Below are 17,918 nucleotides of genomic sequence, written 5' to 3' on the forward strand. Positions count from 1 at the left end.
ATAACAAGCTCTACCAAAAAATTATGCCTGTTTTTTACTTTAATCAATAAATATTTCTGTGTGCCTTTTATGTACTAGGGAAAGTTCTGAGCATTTCTTTAGACTATAAAGATAACCAATGGAATGATTTTTTCCCCCAACAAATGAAAATGTCAGTAATATTTTAAAAGTAAATAGATTATTTTCAAAGAAATAAATTAAAGAATTATAGAAAAATTGTTTTATTAATTTTAATTAGATTTTTCAAGACCAGTACAATTGATAATCTGAAAGTTAAATGTCAATTCATTATATTTAAAAATCACTGGTATTCATAATGTAAGTAATCCTATATAATAAAGAGGTAATATGCAAATTTATCCTCATTACATCACACCACAAGATGGCTATGCCCACAATGAAGGCCGGGTTCCTGTAACACAAGATGGCTGTTCCCACAGTGGAGGCAGGGTTCCCATAATGAGCCATAAGGGAGATCAGCAGGGACCTGAGACTGCATGGCACCAGGCCAGGTCAGGGGACCTGAGGATGTGCCACCCACCCGGTGGGGCTTGACAGGCAACCTCAGGCCGTGCCTTCAGCCTAGGGGGGTTTGATGGGGACCTCAGGCCACACCCCCTGCCCTGGCATTGGACCAGGAGACTTCAGGCCATTCCCCCTGCCCAGCAGGGCTTGATGGGGAACCTCAGGCCACACCTCCACCCAGCAGGGCTTGAAGGGGCACCTCAGGCCATGCACCCCATCTGGCAGGGCTTGCCAGGGTACCCTTGCACAGATTTTGTACTCCAGGCCTCTAGTTCTGTCATAAAGAAATAGGTGTTCCTCTTACTATCAAATAAAAATGATTATCAAAAATATTTTCTTATTTTTATATTAAGAAAAATCAGTTGATCAATTTTCTTTCAATGAATACTATATTCTTTTAAAAACAATCTTTATATAGAATCCAGCACTTTGAAAAGAGTATGAAAAAATATTTTCAGAAAAGGTGTTATCTTCAATTGTGGGAGGAACATTGCTCCTCACAATAAGATTTTTAAATGTTCAGTAAAGTTACCAATAATTCTATCTTGGAAATAGATGAAGAACAGAGCTCTTCCTATCCTATCTAATAATAGACAAACATGATAATTAACAATAACTTCACTACCCTTCCCATTGGCTAATCAGCGAGATATGCAAATTAACTGCCAACCAAGATGGCGGCTGGCAGCCAGGCACCTGAAGCAAACAGGAGGCTTGCTTGCTCCAGTGAAGGAGGAAGCCAAGGTTCCCTGCCTGCCGCTGCTGGACTCTGAGCTTGCACTCTAAGCAACTATGTTGCAATTAAAGAAACTAAACAATCCCCAGAAACCTGCTTTCAGCTGTCAAAGCTGGAGCTGAAACAGTGTTTCAATTATAGAAGCCAAACACCCCAGATACCTGCTTTCAGCAGCCGAGGTCACAGAGCTAAAGCCAGCTCTCAGTTCCAGTGACAGCCATAGAAGGTAAATAAATCCCAGAATAAAAAAGAAAAATGAAAAAAAGAGAGGTTGGGAGCTTCAGTCACCCGCCAGCCTGAATACGGCCCTCAGCCCCTCACCCAGACTGGCCAGGCACCCCAGTGGGGACCCTCACCCCGAAGGGGGTGTGACCAGCTGTAAACAGCCATCATCCCCCCATCCAGGCTGGCCAGGCACCCAAGCGGGACCTCCACCCTGATCTGGGACATCCTTCAGGGCAAAACCGCCGGCCCCCACCCATGCACCTGGCCTCTATCCTATATAGTAAAAGGGTAATATGCAAACTGACCCTAACAGCAGAAGGACTGGGAATGACTGGTCACTATGACACACACTGACCACCAGTGGGCAAACACTCAATGCAGGAGCTGCTCCTTGGTGATCAGGGCACTCTCACATGGGAGGAGCTCTGCTCAGCCACAAGCCAGGCTGATGGCTGCCAGTACAGCGGTGTTGGTGGGAGCCTCTCCCACCTCCTCAGCAGCACAAAAGATATCCGACTGCAGTTTAGGCCTGCTCCCCGCTGGCAAGTGGACATCCCCGGAGGGCTGCCAGGCTTCCAGGGGGATGTCTGATTGCCATATTAGGCCCAATCCCCTGGGGAGTGGGCCTAACCCAGCATATGGTCATCCCCTGAGGGGTCCCAGATTGTGAGAGGGCACAGGCTGGGCTGAGGGACCCCCACTCCCCGCCGAGTGCACAAATATTTGTGCACCGGGTCTCTAGTAAATTATAAAGCTAGAGTCAACATTGCATGGAAAACAAAAATCTAGAAGTCCTATCTGTATTTAACCTCTTCTCACCCTCCTGATGCAGGAGCACATAAGTAAAATATTATGTTCATAATATTATTTACTTTTCTAATCAAATGATATTCTGATTCCTGGGGAGTGCACAAAATATGGGCTAAATTCAATGGATATAAGGAACTCAAAAGAGAAAAATCAACAACTTGCAATAGATGACAAAAATCAGGAAAATTTAGTATCTTAGGAGATTAGTTGTCAGGATAAACAATGATTTCCTTTTATCAATAAAAATGAGCCCTTCTACATGCTAATGTTACTGGGATTAGAGTATGAACTGACATAACAAGGGTAGGGCCAGACTCTAGGAAAGGTTTACTATATTTTCATATAGCTCTTCTAGATAATTCTGGCCTACATGCTGCTTTAAAGTGACCAATATTTTGTGTATAACCTCCACCTGTTGCCTTAAAAAATTGAGGAAATCAGAATTTTCCAAGATTTAAAAAAATAGTCAACAATATGTTAAAGTTAAGAAGATTTTTTTAGAAGTAATTATTAAAAATATAGAAAAATTACTAATTTTGTGAAACTTGTAGTTAACAGTAACTGATTTCCGCTAGTGCCATGGTCAGCAAACTATGGCTCACGAGCCACATGCGGCTCTTTGGCCCCTTGAGTTTGGCTCTTCCTAAGCCTTAGGAGTTCCCTAATTAAGTTAATAACAATGTACCTACCTATATAGTTTAAGTTTTACAAATTTGGCTCTCAAAAGAAATTTCAATTGTTGTACTGTTGATATTTGGCTATGTTGAACAATGAGTTTGCCGATCACTGCTCTAGTGTAATCTTCAATTAAAAAATTAACTGTTTTTGGCTTGGTTTTATTACTGGTTAATTTTTTTGTTTTTGTTTATTTTTTAAAATCTTTATTGTTGAGAGTTTTAGAGATGTCCCCCTCTTTCCCCCATTGCCTCTATCATGTTCCCTCTCTACTGTAGACCTTCACCACCCTGTTGTCTGTGTCCATAGGTAATGCATATATGCATATAAGATCTTTGGTTAATCTCTTCCCACCTCCCTCTGTTCCCTCTGAGGTTCATCAGCCTGTTCCATGTTTCCATGACTCTGGTTCTATTTTATTCATAAGTTTATTTTGTTCATTAGATTCCTTGTTCATTTATTTTACTTTTTATATTCAATTATTGATAGATATGTACTTATTGCCATACTACTATTCATACATTTATTTCTTCTTCTTCTTCTTCTTCTTCTTCTTCTTCTTCTTCTTCTTCTTCTTCTTCTTCTTCTTCTTCTTCTTCTTCCTCTTCTTCTTCTTTTCTTCTTCTTTATCTTCTTGCTCCTCCTTCTCTTCCTCTTCCTCTTCTTCTCTTTAAAGAATACCCTTCACCATTTCATGTAATACTGGTTTGGCGGTCGTAAACTCCTTTAGAATTTTCTTGTCTGTGAAGCTCTTTATCTGATCTTCCATTCTAAATGAGATCTTTGCTGGGTAGAGTAATCTTGGTTGTTGGCCCAGCTATTCATCACTCTGAGTATTTCTTGCCACTCCTTTCTAGTCTGCAAAGGTTCTGTTGAGAAATCAGCCAATAGTCATATGGGCACTACCTTGTAGGTAATTATCTGCATTAATTTTGCTGCTTTTAAGGTTATCTCTTTGACTTTAACTCAGGGCATTTTAGTTATGATGTGTCTTGCTATGGACCTCTTTGGGTATCTCTTGTTTGGGACTTTCTGTGCTTTCTGGACTTTTAAGTCTATTTCGTGACCAGGTAGGGGAATTTTTCTGTCATTATTTCTTCAAATAGGTTATCAGTATCTTGCTCACTCTCTTCTCCTTCTGGCACTCCCATAATGTGAATGTTGGTATTCTTGAAGTTGTCCTAGAAGTTCCTTAAACTATATTCACATTTTTGGATTCTTTTTTCTTTTTGCTCTTCTAGGTGGGTGTTTTTTCTTCCTCATATTCCAAATCATTGATTTGATTCTCAGAATCTTCTACTCTACTGTTTAATCCCTGTAAATTATTCTCTATTTCAGTTAGTATATGCTTAATTTCTGCTTGGTCCTTTTTCAAGCCCTTGAAAGTCTCACTAAGTTCCTTGTATCTCATATTTAGTCCCTTGAAGCTCTCATTAATATCCTTGTTCAACCTTATAATCACTGTTTTGAACCCTGTATCCAGTAGTTTGCTTGTTTTCATTTCATATCATTTATTTTCTAGAGATTTCTTCAGTCCTTTTATTTGTGATATGTTTCGTCTCCACATTTTGGCTTCTTCTCTTTGTTTGTTTCTATGTATTAGGTAGAGCTTCTATGTCTCTTGGATTGGTAGAGTGGCCTTGTGTAGTAGATGTCCTGTAGGGCCCAGTGGCTCAGCCTCCCAAAACACCTGAGATGGCCACTGTAGGTGTGCCCCTGTGTTGGTTATGTGCAAAGTCTTGTTGTAGTTGAGCCTTAATTGCTGTTGGTGTCACTGGGAGGAGCTGACCTCCAGGTTAGCTACAACTACAGTGGAAGAGCTGCTATGCAGTGGACACCACTTTGAAGCAGGACTTCCTTCAGTGGGGCTTTGGTGCTCACTGAGTCTGTTCCTTGAGTGTGTTCCCTGTGGATGTGTAGAGTTTGGTGTGGTCAAAAGTTGTCCTTCAGGTGCACTAGCTCTGGGCCTCCTGGGAAGTACAAAGTCAGCCACTTCCTGTGGCCACCAGGCAGGAGCTACAGGGTGATTAGTTGATGACTGCTACTTGTATTGGACTTGGAACTGCCCAGATGAAGTCAAGCTGTGACGAAAGGCAGGATGATGCTAGTGTCAGGTCTCGGCCTCTTATTGATAGGTATGTGGCACACAAATGACAGTTGCTTGTTTGAGAGATTTTAGAAAGGTCTGAAGCCTGATCCAGGACAGGCCATTCATATGGAAAAGCCACAGCAAACAGCTTGTGGGGCTGCAACTAGGATTGGGCAGGGTCTCATGGAATCAACCAGGCAGAGCGAATAATTTTAGCCACACTGTTGGAAACTCAGATATGGCTGCCAGTCAGTCAACTCTGGTAAAGGAGGAAGGGGGAACTGTCCCAGCACAGGAACAATGGCCCCGCCGAGCACATCCTTCTGAAAAAAAGCCTCTATAAATTCCTACCCTGATGGCAGACAATCTAGTCCCTGATTCCCCAAATGCTACCATCCACGACTGGAGCTCAAAGGGAGAAGGACTACGTAAGTTCATGTTCTGGCCCTTTAAGAGGAACTGCTTGGGACTGCAGGCTCTGAGTTAGTCAGCCACAATCCTTCCTGTTTTTTACAGTCCAAACATATGGGAATTCTCTTCACAGCTCTGGAATCCTGAGTTAGGACTGGTGTGCGGCTGGGACACTTGGCATCTCATAGGAGGCCTACATAGTGGAGATATTCCTCCAGATTACAAAAACACCACACATGGGTATCAGAACAGCCTGTCCGTGCCTATGCCTCTCCTACAAGTCTCAATGTACTTTCTTCTTTACTTCACTAGTTGTAGGAGTTCCATTTAGCCAGATTTCAGACAGTTCTAAATGATGGTTGTTCTGTATTTTAGTTGTAATTTTAATGTGGTTGTGTGAGGCACGAGTACTGGTGCTTATCTGTGCTGCCATTTTGTTCCTTCTCTATTTTATAGTTTTTATGTCCTTTTTTATGCTTACTATCTTTTTGTTGAAGTTCTGAGTTCCTCTATCCTTCTCCTAAGTTCTTTGATCAACTTTATTACCATTCCTTTGAAATCTGTACCTAGTAAATTGCTTTCCTCCATTTCATCTAGGTTTTTTCCTGAAAATTTTTCCACTTCTTATCTGGGGCATGTTTCTTTGTCTTCCTATCCAGCTGCCTAAAACTCAGGGTTTAAAACAGCAACATATAATTTTCTCATTATCCTTCAGATCAGCAATTTGGGCTGAGCTCAGTAAATGTTGCTACTTTGGTATTTGCCTGGGATCATTTATTAGGATACAGTTAACTGTCAGCATGGCTGAGGCATAATGGTCCAAGAAAGCCTCACATACATGTATGAAGTTTGGTAGATTAACAGGGCACTTTGATTTTTACTTCATGTGAGCTCTCTAATAGGCAAGTCTGGGCTTTGTCACATGAAAACAGAATTCCAGAAAAGCTTCTTTGAAAGTTGTAGACCTAGGTTTAGAAGTTACACGGTATAACTTCTGCCATATTCTATTGATAAAACAGGTCATGAGGCAAGCCCAAATTCAAAGGATGTTGAAATAGACCCATACCTCTCGATATGAGTTGCAAAGAATATATAGCATTTGTAACATACAACAGAAAAAAAATTCATTTAATATATTTATAAAATCAAGTGAAGGTCAGTAATAGGAAATATAATTTAAAATCCAATTCTAGTAAAAAAAAAACTCTATTTTATGTATAAGAAAGTATTATGCTTCGTGAAATCTTTATGTTTACTTGCATTTAAAATTAAACAAGTCTATGTGATTACAGCTAAGGTTTCATTTGACTTTCTGAATCAAAGTCTCTGATCTCTCTCTCTTCTAGTTTCAAATATTCTACTATTCTAATATCTCTATTATGTAATATCTCTGTTAAGAAGTAAAAATGCTTATCTGTGAATGAGTTTTCTCTGGGAATTATTACTCCTTCCTTCTAAATGGATTAAAAGTAATTCATTAAGTAGATCTAAAATTTTGGGAGTTAACATTAGATTTATCAATGTCTGTTTTCTGAAACATGAAGCAAAATGTGAAAGTCTCCTGTTTTTCCTATCTGAATGATTTCTACTATTGATTTTATAACAACCTCCTGTTTGCAGGAGGCAACAGGAAATTAGTGAACACTTAGTAAAAATTTACTCTGTTTTAGAAAAGTTCTAAGTCCTTTATATGTATTAACTCACAGAAGACACACAGAAATCCTTTTTTTAGGCATTATTATTCTTTCTTTTTTAGGACTATGGAAACTGAAGTACAGGAAGTTCAGGTCCTCTACCCAAGTTTTCATGGGGAGGAAGTAACGAAGGTGGGACTAAAACAGAGTAGTCTGGCACCTGGACCTAACTACTTTGCGTATTGCATTAATTAAAAAAGAAGAGAAAGACACTGACCTCAAAACTCCACATATTACTTGAAGAGACACTGTGCTAAGGTGCTAAGTACCAAGTGTACAACAATATAGAAGACCAAGAAAGTTAGTTTTTCTTGATCTGAGTGGTCTTTTCAACAGACACTTTCCATTGTCAGAGTATAGTGCTCAACTAGCCAAACTTATTTTAGCCAAGAAAGGTGTTTCCTTATCACCATCTATCATGTATAAAACATTTTTATGTCACTATTGTAAAAAAATTTTAAAACCTATGAAAAACAATCCCCCCAAGGAAAGAAAAGGGGGAATAACCAGAAAAGGAGCTAAATGAAACTGAGGCATGTTGTCAGAAAAGCAATTGAGAGTAAGGGTCTTACAGTTCATAATCCGGATGGATGAGAAAATCAACAATTTATGTAAGAAATAAGAGGAAATAAAAAATTATATAGCTACAATAAAAAACATGATGGAAGGTTTCAACAATAGCCTAGAACAGTGGTCAGCAAAACTGCGGCTCACAAGCCACATGCAGATCTTTGATCCCTTGAGTGTGGCTCTTCTACAAAATACCACGTGCAGGCACGCACATACAGTGTGATTGAAACTTCATGGCCCATGTGCAGAAGTTGATATTTTGTGGAAGGGCCACACTCAAGGGGCCAAAGAGCCGCATGTGGCTCACAAGCAGCAGTTTGCTGACCACTGGCTTAGAAGAAGCAGAGGACCGAATTAGTGAGTTAGAAGATAAGGCACAGAAACACACCCAATCTGAACAACTATTGGAGAAAAAAATAAGAAAAAAGGAGGAGAGCCTAAGGGATCTTTGGGAACATGAAATGAAGTAAAATATGTATAACAGAGGTGTCAGAAGGACAAGAGGAGGAGCAAGGATTAAAAAACCTATTTGAAGAAATAATAGCAGAAAACTTTCCTAATTTGGGGAAGAAAAAACTCACACAAGCACAGAGTCCCAAGCAAGATGAACCCAAAAAGGCCCACACCAAGACACGTGGTAATTACAATGGCAACATTACCTACAAAGAGAAAATCTTAAAGGCTGAAGAGAGAGACAAATAGTTACCTACAAAGGAGCTCCCACTAGATTATTAAATGATTTCTCAACAAACCACATCAGTCCAGAAGGAATGGAATTTAGTATACAAAGTGATGCAAAGCAAGGGACTGAATCCAAGAATACTCCCTTTAGCAAGACCATCATAAGAAATTAAAGGGGAAATCAAGAGCTTCATAGAAAAAAAAAAGGCTAAGGGAGTTTATGACTACCAAGCCAGCAATGCAAGAAATGCTAAAGGGACAATTGTAAAAACAAGAAATAGAGAGGAAAGAAGGAACATGGACATAAAGAATAGAAATGGCTACAAACAAGTACCTATCTACACTAATAAAAGACAAAGATGCTAATTGACTGTACCTTTGCTACACCCAAGCCACGCCCACCTGCCAATCAGAGCGACTATATGGAAATTAACCCAACCAAAATGGCGGGGGGCAGCCACGGAGCTGGAGCAAGCAGGAGGCTTGGTTGCCCCGGCGATGGAGGAAACCAAGTTTCTTGCCTGCCCTGGCCAGCTGTGACCTCTGCAAAAGGCAATTAAGTTTCAATTATAGAAGAGAAATAAATCCTAGATACCTGCTTCCTGCCAGCCTCCACTGGGAGCTTGGGTGGCTGGAGGTTGTGGCCAGCCTGCAAACAGCCATGAGCCTCTCACCCAGGCTGGCCAGTCACCACAGGGGTGAACCGCACCCTGAAGGGGCTTTGGCCAGCCTGCAAACAGCCATCGTCCCCTCACCTATGATGGCCACACCCGCATGGGATGAGGGTCCCCACTGGGAGCCTTGGCCAGCCTGAAAAAAGCCATCAGCACCTCACCCAGATTGGCCAGGCATGCCAGCAGGTCCCCCCACCCTGAAGGGGGTGTGGCCAGCCTGAAAATGGCCCTCAGACCCTCACCTAAGCTGGCCAGGCACCCCAGTGGGGACCCCCACTCTGAAGGGGCTGTGGAGACCCTGAAAACAGCCATCACCTTCACTGGGTCAGGGTCCCCACTGGGGGGATTGGCCAGTCTGAAAACAGCCATAAACCCCTCACCCAGGCTGGCCAGGCACCCCAGTGGGACCCCCACTCTGAAGGGGCTGTGGAGACCCTGAAAACAGCCATCAGCCTCTCACCCAGGCTGGCATCACCTTCACTGGGTCAGGGTCCCCACTGGGGGGCTTGGCCAGTCTGAAAACAGCCATAAGCCCCTCACCCAGGCGGGCCAAGCACCCCAGTGGGACCCTCACCCTGATCCAGGACACCCTTCAGGGCAAACAAGCCAGCCCTCACCCATGTACCAGGCCTCTATCCTATATAATAAAAGGGTAATATGCAAATTGACCCTAACAGCAGAGCGACTGGGAATCACTGGTCACTATGACACACACTGACCACCGACTGCAGCTAGGCATGCTCCCCACTGGCTAGTGGACATCCCCCGAGGGCCTCCGGGCAGCCAGAGTGATGTCTGACTACCAGCTTAGGCCCAATTCCCCAGGGTGCGGGCCTAAGCCAGCAGGTGGTCATTCCCTGAGGGGTCCCAGACTGTGAGAGGGCACAGGCCGGGCTGAGGGATCCTCACAAATTTTTGTGCACCAGGCCTCTAGTCAATTATAAGCTTAAACGTAAATGGACTAAATATCCCATTAAAAAGACATCAAGAGGATTGATGAACCTAGAGCCAGACACACCAAGAAGCAGAGAGAGAGAACTCAAATAAACAAAATCAGAAATGAAAGAGGTGAAATAACAACAGACCCCACAGAAATACAAAAGATTGTACAAAGATATTAGGAACAACTCATTTCCAACAAAGTGATCAACCTAGAAGAAATGGACACATTCCTAGAAAAATACCATCTTCTAAAACTCAATCAGGAAGAATAAAAAATTCTGAATAGGCTGATAACTATGAAGGAAATTGAAGCAGTGATCAAAAATATTCCAGCAAACAAAAGCCCTGGCTTCACAGGGGAGTTTTAACAAACATTCAAAAAAGAAATAAAACCTATCCTCCTCAGACTATTCCACAAAATTCAAGAGAAAGGAACACTTACAAACTCCTTCTATGAAGCCAACATTACCCTAATCCCAAAACCAGATAAAGACACTATAAAGAAAGAGAATTACAAGCCAATATATCTGATGAACCAAGATGCTAAAATCCTCAACAAAATCCTAGCAAATCAGATCCAGCATTACAGTAGAAAGATCATACACCATGACCAAGTGGGATTTATTCCAGGGATGCAAGGATGGTACAATATCCGCAAATCAATAAGCATGATATATCACATAAACAAATTAAGAGACAAAAATCACATAATCATATCAATACATGGAAAAAAAAGCATTTGACAAAATCCAACACCCTTTCTTGATAAAATCTCTCAGCAAAGTGGGAAAAGCCTTATATGAAATACCTACAGCCAACATCATACTCAATGGGCAAAAAATAAAACCATTTCCCCTTAGGACAAGAACAAGACAGGGATGCCCACTCTCACCACTTCTGTTTGACATCTACTGGAAGTGCTAGCCATAGTGATCAAACAAGAAGAAGAAATAAAAGGCATCCAAATTGGAAAACAAAAAATAAAACTGTCATTATTGCGATGACATGATATTGTACATAGAAAACCCTAAAGACTCCATAAAAAAAATTACTAGATTTAATAAATGAATTCGGCAACTTAGCAGGATACTGAATTAACACCCAGAATTCTATGGCTTTTTTTATACACCAATAATGAACTCACAGAAAGAGAAACAAAAACAAAACAATCCCATTTACCATTGCAACAAAAAACATTAAGTTACCTAGGAATAAACTTAACTAAGGACGTAAAAGACCCGTACTCAGAACACTACAGCACACTGGAAAAAGAGAGAGGAAGACATAAACAAATGGAAGAATATGCCGTGTTCATGGATTGATAGAATCAATATCATTAAAATGTCCATACTACCCAAAGCAATCTATAGATTTAATGCAATCCCTATTAAAATACCAAGTTTTTTTCACAGACCTAAAAAAAAACTCCCCAATGTGAGAGTCCACGGCCAGCGTGGCTTTTGCGGGTTCAAAGACTTGGAGGGAGGGCTGACACACAAATGATACACACAAGACGGAATATTAATTTTTATAATTACCCGGGGAACCAGAGAATACCTCAACTAAAGAAGTTGAGTTCTCCCTGTTGCTCCTTTCCCAGCTGCTTTTATTAGCTAGAATACACAATTGCCTTTAGGAATGCAAACAGACATATATCAATGGTAATGTTTAGCAAACAGTAAGATTGCCAGGTCTTGGGGGAGTTTGCTTTAGGCCATTGAGTCAGCAGCAGGTAATAAAATGTAGATATTCACCCTGTGAATATCAAAAGGAGTCCTGGTCAGCCTTCTGCCAGACTCCTCACATTTATATCAATTACTGTTGATCTTGGTCGTCAGCACCCAAAAAGTCATATGGAACATAAATAAATAAATAAATAAATAAATAAATAAATAAATAAATAAATAAATAAATAAATAAAAAGACCCCGAATAGCCACAGCAATCCTGAGAAAAAAGAACAAAGTTGGAGGGATCACAATACCAGACATCAAGCTATATTGCCAAGCCAATGTTCTCAAAACTACCTGATACTGGCACAAAAACAGACATATAGACCAATGGAACAGAACAGAGAAACCAGAAATTGACCCAAGTCATTATGCTCAGTTAGTATTTGACAAAGGAAGCAGAGTATACAATACACGGTGTTGGGAAAACTGGACAGATACATGCAAAAAAAAAAAATGAAACTAGACCACCAACTTACACCATACACAAAAATAAACTCAAAATACATTAAGGATTTAAACTTAAGATGGGAAACCACAAAAGTCTCAGAAGCATCCATAGGCAGCAAAATAGCAGAATTTTGTCCTAGCAATATCTTTACCAATACAGCTCCTAAGGCAATTGAAACTAAGGAGAAAATAAACAAATGGGACTACATCAAAATAAAAAGCTTCTGTGCAGCAAAAGAAACCATCAACAAAACAACAAGAAAGCTCACTGCATGAGAGATCATATTTGCCAATGTTATATCCTACCAGGGCCTAATCTCCAAAATTTGTTGGAAACTCATACATCTTAACAATAGGAAGATAAACAAAAAAAATGGGCAAAGGACTTACTACTAAATAGACCCCTTTTGAAAGTGAACGTACAGAAGACCAAGAAACATTTGAAAACATGCTCAAATTCACTAATCATTTAAGGGATGTAAATCAAAACGACAATGAGATGCCATTTCACACCTGTCAGAAGGCCTATCATCAACAAATGGACAAATGACAAATGCTGGTGAGGATGTGGAGAAAAAGGAACCCTTGTGCAGCCACTGTGAAGAACAGTATGGAGTTTCCTCAAAAAATTAAAAATGGAGCTCCCATTTGGCCCAGTGATCCCACTTCTAGGAATATATATCCCAAGAAATCAGAAACACCAATCAGAAAGGACATATGCACCCTTATGTTCACAGCAGCACAATTTGTAATAGCTAAGATTTGGAAACAACCTAAGTGCTCATCAGCAGATGAGTGGATTGAAAATCTGTTGTACATTTACATAATGGAATACTACACTGCTGTAAAAAAGAAAGAACTCTTACCATTTGCAACATCATGGATGGAACTGAAGAGCACTATGCTAAGCGAAAAAAGCCAGTCAGAGAAAAATAAATATCACATGATCTCACTCAATTGTGGAATATAATAAAAAACATAAACTGATGAACAAAAATAGATCCAGAGACAGGGAAGCACCAAACAGGCCATCCAACTTGAAAGGGAAGGTAATGAGGAGGGGCATAAGAGATCAACCAAAGGACTTGTATGCATGCATATAAGCATGACCAATGGACACAGACACTAAGGGGTTGAGGGCTTGTGAGGTGGCGGGGTGACTGGGGAGAGGCCAATGGGGGAAAAGGGAGATATATGTAATACTTTAAATAATAAAGAATTAAAAAAACAAGATTATAGGGGAAATAAATATTGGAGTTATAAAAGCATTTATTTTTATACATACATATATATATATATATATATATATATATATATATATATATATATATATATATATATATACTAGTGGCCCTGTGCACGAAATTCGTGCACGGGAGGAGGGTGTCCCTCAGCCCAGCCTGCACCCTCTCCAATCTCGGACCCTTTGGGGTATGTCGACTGCTGGTTTAGGCCTGATCCCAGGATGTCCCTGGATGTCTGGCAGGCCTCATCCCAGGATGTCCGACTGCTGGGATCAGGCCTAAACGGGCAGTTGGGCATCCCTCTCATAATCCTGGACCACTGTCTCCTAACCGCTCGCCTGCGTGCCTGCCTAATTGCCCCTAACTGCTTCAGCCTGCCAGCCTGATTGCCCCCTAACAGCTCCCCTGCCGGCCTCATTGACGCCCAACTACTCCCCTGCCAGCCTGATCATCCCCAACTGCCCTCCCCTGCTGGCCAGATCACCCCCAAGGCTTTTATTAGTATAGATATGACCCTTTACAGAAAATTTCACTAACCCTGCTTTACAATAAGGGCTTGATGATTGAATCATTGGGGCCAGGCACAAAGATTTCCTTTCTTTGACTAGTGGAGGGAATAATTATCTTGTCTCTAAGTTGCCCTGAACATCAAATGAGATAATGAGTTAGAAAAGCATAAAGGCACCATATAAAAACAACTGTCTTTTTCACGTAGTGAAAAGACAATAAAGTGGTAAAATGAAAAACACTATTTTTATTCTCCCCCTCCCTTCCTTTACAGCCTTTATTTAAACTTTGAAATTTAGAAAAATTTCACTCCTATTTTCATTTATTTACATTCAATATTATTTTGTATTAGTTTCAGGTTTATTAGTTACAGAATAGTGGTTCAGCAATCATATACTTTACAGTGTTCCCTGATATTCCCAGTACCCACCTGGCTTCATACCGTCATTACAACACTATTGACTCTATTCCTTATTTATGCAACAATAGGTTTACAGGTTTCTTCCAATCTTTCTTTTGTGTTGCCCGCCCTTCCTTTTCTTTCTCATGTCTTCCCTCATTTTCTTTATATAGTATCTCAATTGGCCCTCAAAGCTCAGTGAAGGCACTGGGACACGCTTAATCCATTTTACAGACCAGGAAACTGAGGCCAATTCCAGTAGGCTATGGAACTGGACTTCACGCTAAGGGAGCCCTCACAGCCATGCTCTCCACCTTTCTTAAGGAACAGCCACAGGGCAAACAGAACAAACCTCGCCATGAGGCTTCCAAGCCTCATTCTCAAGCACCTCTTCATCATGGATGCTCCACATTCTTTCCTCTCCCCCACCCCCACCTCCATTGTTTACTGCCCCCCATCTGGGGTACAGGTGGTAGGCTTGCACTCATTGTGCAGGTGTGCACCCCCATGGGGCAGGGCGAGAACTGGGGGTGGGGCAGGGTGGGAACTGGGGGCGGGGTGGGGGAAGGCTTGTTTTGGGGCAAAGACAGGAGCAGGAGTCTTGGCCTCTCAAGTGTGCAGGCCGCAGCGAGGCCTGGTCAGCGCTGGGAGCTTTACCAAACCACTGCATTGGGGTACCCAGCAGTGGGGCGCTCCTCCACTGAGGTGGCGCCACCCCGCCACCCCTGCCTCAAGGCTGCGAGTCTGCGCCCCTCGCCCAGGGGATCCTTGCATGCCTGCAGTCATCGCCTCTTGTTTCCCGCAGAACCTTGCTCTCTGCGGGCGAGGGAGATCCCTGCCCGCCAGCACCCTGCCCAGGCCTGAGCCCCCTCCAGTGCACTCCACCTTGGGGCCACTCTGCACCCCTTGGGCTCCCCGCCTCCTGGCCAGCCACTTCCCCGAAGCAGTGGCGCTTGCCCAGATCCACCCATCAGGGGAGGCCTGTCCGCAGGCCTGCAAACCCCAAGGCTGCGGCTCCTGGCGGCTGCTTTGCCAAAGGTTCCTCTACCTTCAGGCTCTCTCCTCAGACCCCCAGGAGCTTGGCTCCGTGCAGCCCCCGTTCTACTAAGCTTTCCTGCCACCCACCTGTCAGGACGCTACCACTGCCGGGGCGCCTTGCTGCGTGCAGCCTGCTTCTTGGGGCAGGGGCTGGGGGTGTGGGGAGCAGCTCCAGTAAAGTTTAGTAAACCTCAGGCCCTCAGCCCCTCCTTGAGCGGAGCCCAGGGCAGGCTGGGGGCCTGGGTCCGAACACTGCAGCTGCAGAGGTCCCGCCCACCCAGGGCCACACATGGGCGTCCTGGCTGGCGTCGGGACTTAGGTGGCACACGGGCCGAATGGCAGTTCATGCTGGCCCTCCCTGCCTGCAGTATGCAAATTAGCTGCCATATTTCTTGGCAGTTAATTTGCATATCATGCTGATTAGCCAATGGGAGGCATAGCAAAGGTACGGTCAATTTCAATCTTTGTCTATTATTAGATAGGATGTGTAATAAATACCTACTTTTTTGCACTAGAATTAAAATGACTAGAACTAAATTTTTTTAAATATATTTTTATTTATTTTAGAGAGAAAGGGAGAGAGAGAGGGAGAGAGAGTGACAGAAACATCAATGATGAGAGAGAATCATTGATTGGCTGCCTTTCACATACCCACAACCCCAGCATGTGCCCTGACTGGGAATTAAACTGTGACCACCTGGTTCATGGGTCCATGCTCAATCACTGAGACATGCTGGCCAGGACTAAGATTTTTTAAAGACTTCAATTCATCATTGATAATCTCATTAGTATACCTGTATGTGTTGGACATCATGATTGCATTCATACTTGATTGAATGTAAAAATAAATACTTAAAATGTGGGTATTTCTATCATACCAGTGTTATAATAGTTCTCATTTTTAATCTCTTGTCCTTATTTCTTATCTGTCTATGAAGGGCTTTAACTAGATTATCTCTTCATTTCTTTATAATCTGAACATGCTATACCTTTACTTCAACTCATGGAATAAAATATTTTCTTTATTTTAACAGGTTCTATGGAGATTTGAAGGCAAGAAACCAGATACCTTTGGGCCAAATACTCGGCTCTATAGGTGGATCCCCCAGAATGACCTCCTTGGTGAGACTGAAAAATAAACACTAAAGTAACAATAACTCCAAAGACAGTGATAATACTTCAAAAAGAAACAAATTTATTGAACCTTTATTTTACAAAAACTCAAAAAAAAACCACCCCTAAATTTCTTTGTATTTGTTTGCCAGTCCTGGGGAAAAAAGGATAACATATAAAAGCTAACATTTATTATAGACTATCTCCTCCCTTATGCCTGAAATCAAATATCTTTATTTCAGGTGTACTTACTTCTCATGAAGAATTTTTCAATAACTACCACTCTGCCTCCTACTTCTCCCTTCTTATTTCTATTTTTTCCCCTTCTGTATGGGTATTCATTCATTGCTATTAAAAAATAAGAGCACCTCATTTATTATCAGTGACTCCATTTTCAATAAGGAATAGCCATAATCTTTTTCATGAAGTGATAAAGTGTGGTCTGTTTTTCCTCTGATTCCAGAGTCACCACACTCACATTTCCTGCTGCCTGGACACCCCACACGTAATACCCCACACGTGGCCACACTATTTCTTTAAGAGAATATGTTCTAACATGCCACCTCCTTTTCTTTTTCCTTTTTTTCTGCACATGCTATTTTTATCCATAATGTCCTCTTTCTTTTTTTCAAATTTATCTTTATTGTTGAAAGTGTTACAGTTGTCCCTTTTTCCCCATTGACCCCCTCCCCCAGCACCTGCCCCTCGCAGAACGTTCTCTTTCAACTTGTCTACCCAGCAATCTTGTATTCATTTTTCAAGTCACAATGCCATACCAGTATCTATTTACCTCTTCAGCAACTAAAGTTCTTCTTCTCTGAGATCTAAAATAGATTTTAATGTAGTCTCATGTGTATAATAATCTGTCATCTAGAATACAGTGCCTGAGTGCTTTTCTTGCCCAACTCTCATTTTATTTCTAAGACTTATAATTAATAATTTACTGAAATTCACCCAATCCTAGGTCATCCAAAAACCAAAGCCTTTATAACTCACGGTGGAACCAATGCCATCCATCTATGAAGCAATCTACCATGGGATCCCTATGGTGGTCATCCCTCTGTTTGTGGATCAACCTGATAACATTGCTCGCATGAAGACCAAGCGAGCAGCTATCAGAATGGACTTCAACACCATGTCTACTGCAGATTTGCTCAATGCATTGAAAACTGTCATTAATGACCCATCGTGAGTATCACAATTTAATAGTATTTATAGATTATTTTGTCTATAAAAAGTACAATTTTCATCCCATATTGAGAGATTAATTTTAAAATTATTAACATTATTTTACCAATCTTAAATCTGCTTTTGTTTTTAACCAGACATTAATTTCACAGTTGCATTTAATCTGATTGTACAGGTAACCAATTACTGCAAAAATTTTCTACACAAGTTACCCAAA

At 41.5% G+C, this 17,918-nt stretch overlaps 1 protein-coding gene across 4 annotated transcripts in view; it reads left to right on the forward strand.

Annotated features, from left to right (window-relative positions):
* Nucleotides 1-17,918, forward strand: part of LOC132218448 (UDP-glucuronosyltransferase 2B31-like) — a 104,906-nt gene that overhangs the window by 83,798 nt on the left and 3,190 nt on the right. Inside the window, exons 4-5 of one of the 4 annotated variants that reach the window (XM_059669714.1) lie at nt 16,435-16,522; nt 17,478-17,558. The exons of 1 other annotated variant lie outside the window; for it this stretch is intronic. In XM_059669714.1, coding sequence (XP_059525697.1) covers nt 16,435-16,522; nt 17,478-17,536 — 147 coding nt within the window. In that variant the 3' untranslated portion in view covers nt 17,537-17,558. Of the gene's footprint in view, nt 1-16,434; nt 16,523-17,477; nt 17,559-17,918 lie in introns of those variants that run through there. 2 more of the 4 variants (XR_009449207.1, XM_059669716.1) reach the window with 2 other exon arrangements.

The sequence above is a fragment of the Myotis daubentonii genome, chromosome 1 (assembly GCF_963259705.1).
Source record: "Myotis daubentonii chromosome 1, mMyoDau2.1, whole genome shotgun sequence".
NCBI classification, from domain to species: Eukaryota; Metazoa; Chordata; class Mammalia; order Chiroptera; family Vespertilionidae; genus Myotis; species Myotis daubentonii.